The sequence below is a fragment of the Galeopterus variegatus genome, unplaced genomic scaffold, assembly GCF_000696425.1.
Source record: "Galeopterus variegatus unplaced genomic scaffold, G_variegatus-3.0.2 Scaffold5020, whole genome shotgun sequence".
NCBI lineage: Eukaryota > Metazoa > Chordata > Mammalia > Dermoptera > Cynocephalidae > Galeopterus > Galeopterus variegatus.
In genome coordinates, this window is record NW_007731131.1 from 201,088 (window position 1) to 207,082 (window position 5,995).

General features: G+C 43.2%; 1 protein-coding gene across 1 annotated transcript in view; it reads right to left on the reverse strand.

Annotated features, from left to right (window-relative positions):
• Positions 1–1,128: 1,128 nt before the first annotated feature.
• Positions 1,129–5,995, reverse strand: part of APP (amyloid beta (A4) precursor protein) — a gene marked incomplete at its 5' end in the record, with an annotated part of 108,211 nt that continues 103,344 nt past the window's right edge. Inside the window, one exon of the mRNA XM_008588756.1 lies at positions 1,129–2,338. Coding sequence (XP_008586978.1) covers positions 2,237–2,338 — 102 coding nt within the window. The remainder of the gene's footprint in view (positions 2,339–5,995) is intronic.

Sequence of the window (5,995 nt, forward strand, 5' to 3'; positions counted from 1 at the left end):
ACAACTACAATAAAAATACTAAGCTTCTCAGAAACCAAAAAAGAAAAATGCGAGAGAGCCCCCTGCCTCCAAGAGAGACACAGTAAATACAGTACGCTCTAACTATAATGTAAGATAGGACAGGATTGAGAGCAAACATAGCAGTTATGCCAACAGCACCTTGTGAGGATCCGGAAGGGGGCAGCCATCTGTTAACTAGGAAGAGGACCCTCCCTAGGACCTGGCCATGGTGACACTCTGATCTCATACTTCCAGCCTCCAGAACTGTGACAAATAAATGTTCGTTGTTTGTCACCCAGTATATGGTATTCTGTTAACAGCAGCCTAAACTAGGATAGATAGGCTTCCCCAACTACAAATTTTGTACATATGACATTATTTTAAACTATAGAACAGTGGTTCTCAAATGGGAGTGACTTTGTTCTCATAAGGGACAATGTCTGGAGACATTTTTGATTGCTAGTAGGTAGATGCTGCTAAATAAATACCCTACAATGCTCAGAATAGTTCCCCACAACAAAGAATTATTCCTTACAATATGTCAATAGTGCCCAGTTTTAAAAAAACTGCCTTAGACATTACTGATTATCAGCTGGTTTTAATTTTTATTTCCCTAGAACTTTTCTCTTTGTCTCTCACTTGGGACAAACTTGAGCACCAAGATATGGCAGCACAGTATTTTAGAACAAATAAAAACTGTTAATTAGGTCTATGAAACATTTTTTTTTTTTGTCTTTTTTCCGTGTCCAGCAACGGATCGCAACCCTCAAGTGTTGCCCCCGTACCGGACCAGGGACCGGCAACGGGATTGCAACCCTCGGTGTTGCTCCCGCGCCTCGCTCAGCCAGTGAGCGGGAACCGGTCTGTATGTGGGATCTGAACCCTCGGGCGGGAGCACCTCTGCGCTTCCCAAGCGGTGCACTTATCCAGTGCGCCACCGAGCCGGCCCTGTATGAAACATTTTACTAGCACTGGGAGATGCATGTTGGCCCCAATTTCCTACTCGGGCTTCAGCTCAGTCACAGTAAACATAAATGCCCAACATTAGAAAATTTCTCACTAGTCTTTAGATCACTCACTAAATAATCAAGATTTTACCATAGAATTACTCACACCAGCACAATGGCACTCCTCCAAGAATGTATTTATTTACAAGAAAACACTTTTATACAAATTGAAGACAAATCTGAAAGAATGGCTTGTCTAGTCATGCCTTCCTGACTCCCTTATTTTGCCCCTTCTGTTTTCATCTTCTTCTGATATCATAAATAAAATGTTCTAGACTGGTTAAAGGAAATTGAATCTGCCTTTTTTTCCCACCACCCAAAATTACTTTGACTATTTAATGTCTGTAGTCATTCTTCAAAGAAAAGTCTTGCCCAAGGTTATTTTATTTAATTTATTTATGGAATACAGTGTAGAAAGCGCTCATGTCATAAGCAATGATTCTGTACAATCATCCTGCAGAAAATTTTTTTTGGGAATTCTTGGTAATTTGAGACCAGCAGAGCACTCCCTTCCCCCCACCACCCATAAAAGTGCTTGCAACGAACAGGGATTCTTTTATTAAAGATCCAAAGATATATGGACAAAAAAAGTTTGAATTCTCAATGCCTAATGTGTGCACATAAAACAGGCACAAAGAAATAAACGTGTATCCTCTTAAATCCTATATCACAAATATAGCAGAAGCAGCAATCTGTACAGTAAAATGCAATCATGGAAAAAAATTTCTCAAAATCATTTGAAATAGTTAAAAATGTTTAACTTTAAAATGCATAGTGATCAGGAAAGAAATACTTAGGCAAGAGAAAGCAGCTAAACTCCCATGTTCACACGAAGCATCCCTCATCGATTCTTAAAGCGTATTTCAAGTAGGACTTAATTGGGTCACAAACCACAAGAATAATATACAACTGGCTAAGGGCTATGTGATAAATAATCAGGAGAGGATCTATTCATGCACTAGTTTGATACAGCTAAATTCTTTACAGTACACAAAACCCATTAATAATGTAGTGTAGAGACCAAAATGTAAAGAGAGAGAGACATTACTGATCTGTATATTAATTCAAGTTCAGGCATCTACTTGTGTTACAGCACAGCTGTCAAAAGGCGATATGAGAAAATAAAACAGAAGGTTTTGTTTCTTTCCACATTATCCTATAAATGAACACCGATGGGTAGTGAAGCAATGGTTTTGCTGTCCAACTTCGGAGGCTGCTGTGGCAGTGGTTTAGTTCTGCATCTGCTCAAAGAACTTGTAAGTTGGGTTTTCATAGCCGTTCTGCTGCATCTTGGAGAGGTGGCGCTCCTCAGGGGTCACAGCAGCGTCAACCTGAAAAGCAAGGATGAGGAGAATTGCGTCAAGAGTGCACATGTAGAAGTGTTAAAAAGATTTTACCAAAGCTGCAGAACACCCATGCTTTTCTCTTCTTTCTTCCCCAAACTTGGAGAACACCTCAGAGCATCTCAGAACATAACACCTTTGCCCACCAGTTAGGCAGATGCTCCATCTAGCCACCAGGTGGCGCTGAAAACCTTGCCACCTGCAAAGTGCTCATTGGTTACTTTTCCTTCCCCAACCCAACAGAAACTGGATAAATCCAGTGCTGTATCTTTTTCTTCCCTGTTGGCTTAATAAAGGACAAACAGCCATGAGGGAAGACTTTACCTGAGAGCGTGGTGGTAAGCTAGGAAAACATCCAAGAGTGTCGTGGAGAGAGATTCAGCAAAGTATACTGGGTGACACTCAAATCTGACTTGAAAAATAGCCAACTTCCTGTAACTGCTGAATATCTTCTCAGGCTTATTTCAGTCAGTCCCTGTTTTCATCAAACTTTATGTTTGTTAAAATGTTAAGGCCAAGTCTAAGACTCTTTTAATTAAAATGGTGATATACGTACATAAACGGGTTATTACTTGGCACAGGAAAAAGGGAAAAATATAGCAAGGACATGCTATTTTAGGTTATATATCATTTTTAAAACTGAGCACTGAGATACTACAGAAGTATATTCAAATAAAGGTTTAAAAACAGATTCTCTGTTAATATGGCGCTTGACCTATAAGATCAGACTAGAAGTGTAAGCTGTCCCCATCCCCCCAGTGTCACAGCTAGACTGAGCCCTGTGGGGCATTTACTCTGCAGACTGAGACGGTACCCATCCCTATCACATGGGACGCGGCTGCTCTCATTTCCACAGGATTTGCTACATCTCTCCCAGTGCACAGAAGAGAGGAGGTACTTAACTCTGCTGAGTGAATACAAGCCACATTTTTTGTTTTTTAAAATTTCTCTTCTGTCAAACCATTGGAAGATGAAGAGCATACACACAAATGTTATCAGAATGAAAAAGCATGTTTCCCATGGAACAGTAAAGACGTACTCACAGATGGCTCTCCTTCAAAGGGATATTTTCTATTTTGCTCACAATGAAACTAGGGTCCCACAAAACTTCCAGAATACTGCAGACCTGTTCCCATCGCTGAGTGCTGCCAAGAGACATTTGGCCCCTCATGCAGCTTTTCCCTGACACAGCCAATCTGGCATGGTTCTGACCCTACACAGTGTTGACCTTGAACCCAGTGAAGGAAAATCACCAGAGAGCATATGGTGTCAGTGCAAAGACACCAGGCTTAGGGGTGGTGATACCCATGTCATGAGTAGACCACACTGGCTAAAAGATTTATTGAGGGCTGGCTGGTTAGCTCAGCTGGTTAAAGCACAGCCTTATAACACCAAGATCACAGATTCAGATCCCCATACCAGCCAGCTGCCAAAAAAAAAATACAGCTAAAAGATCTGTTGACATAATCAGGTTCCACCATGGTCATGTTGTATGACCCCCACCTCATGAACGGTTAGCTCAGCTGGTTAAAGCACAGCCTTATAACACCAAGATCACAGATTCAGATCCCCATGCCAGCCAGCTGCCAAAAAAAAAATAAAGCTAAAAGATCTGTTGACATAATCAGGTTCTACCATGGTCATGTTGTATGACCCCCACCTCATGAACAGATCGCTTCTGTTTAGTCTGGGTGTGACATGGAATGACTAACGTGACTAATCTCAAAGCTGCTGGAATAGGGACATGTCCAGCTCCCTCAAGCCTTGGGACAGTGTTTGCTCCACCATGTGCCCTGGTTCTTAAGTTCCCCGTCACGGAAGAGATGGCGTGCTGAACCGTTCCCACCTACATCTTGCCAGAGCTGCCTGCGTTCTCTTGCAGCCAAGTCCTTGGGTTATTGCAGTGACAGGCCTGAGTGTTTCCTCTTAAGACAAGGCCACCAACAAGCTATAACAGACTCAGAGGACATTCCTCCGATGGATGCTCAGCATCACTGTCCTCATCGGAGCAATTCACAGGTGTTTTCCCTAGCCCTTCTTCTTTTCTTTGATCTTCACTGTTGTCAACAAATGAGGTCAGCTGTCTTTAATAGGCAATTGTGTAATTAGCCATAGGCTTGTAAGTTAAAACACCATCACTAATTAGAAAGAATAATGAAAGATTTCATTCACTTTTGAAATCAGCTAGCCAAAAACTACCCATCTGCGACAGCAGGACATTCAAACTGGACATCTTTTTGCTCAATATCACCTTGTCACTGAGATTTCAAAGAACGCCGGGGTTAAAGAAAATTGTCCTGCTTAGGAGATCAAGCACGAAGTTGCTATGTTCCTGACTGTTGAAAAAAGCCATCATGCTGCTTGGCTGCTGGACTTTATCTCCTCCAGGAGACAGGTCTTCTTCACATTGGCTGCCAATCATCGTTTGCATCCATCATTTGCATCAGGGGCAAGAGAACACCAGGCAATTTAATTTCAGCTCCTCTTCAAACTGCAAAGCCAAATGCGTGAGAGTCCTGCCACAAATGCAAGGCTCAGCGCTGGTGCGTGGTCCAGGCATCCAGCTTTCCTGTCTTTTCCTGGCCTCAGATCTGTCTGCTAATCCGCATTACCCTTTGCCACTGGGAGGGCAGATATATGTCTGCCACTCCTGCTGTGGGGCGCCTTGGCCCTCACACCGCAGGGGCTCAGGAGCTCCAGGAAAAGGGATTATCTTTACAAAATGACATCCAAGGAGTTTGGATTTTATCTTTATACCCCCAACCCTCTAAAAGCTAGATGTGAAAAACTGAGTACTCATGTCCATGGATAAACCTACCATTGAGGAAGAGCAGCGGGTAGGGGTGAACCTTCCTCTTGAGCAAGGCTCACCCATCTCTTCCTCATAGCTAAGTGACAGCAGTGTTGTGGCCACCATGCCAAGACCAGCCCTGCTATGACCCTGTGCAGACGGGGTGTCTGCATGAGCACCACAACAGTATTCCCCGTAAAGCAGAGCCAGGGAAGGTTTAAGCCAGTGGTGTGTGTTCTGGAGGGAAGGACAGAACAATGAAGGCAGGGGCAAAGTCTCTATCTTCCCACCAGGAAGGGACATCTGTCACTTGCTGTGATTAAAACACACATGCACACTACCTCTGAATGTTTCCTCTCCTGTCTGCCTGGAGTAGGCAGCGGTAGTAACTTGTGTGAAGTCTTCATTGGGCTTTCAGGAGGCGCAGACCTGGGCGTCTGAGCTGTACTGCAGCCCGGTATCACCTGGCTGCTGCCAATGATGCACACTGTACAGAATGGAGCCCGAACAGCCTGATCTGCTTGTCCTAAAATAGCTTTGAGTAGAATCTTTGAATATTCTTTGGCTTACGTCCCCTCCTATCCCTTTCTCCCTAAACTTGATTCTTTGGAGCCTTCTATGCCTTCACTATATCCAGCAGAATTTACAGCTCAACTATGAGACTGTACAAATGAAACTATTTAGGTCTCCTTAGTTTCTAGTCTCCCCTATCATATCACCCCTAGTGTATTTAAGCTTGGAGGACGGGCAGTGAACATCACATTTAAATTTGATTGTGCATAGTAACCAGCAGGATGTGTATTAATGGACGTCCTTTGCATGAGGCACTAAATTAGGCCAAACAACAGAATCCT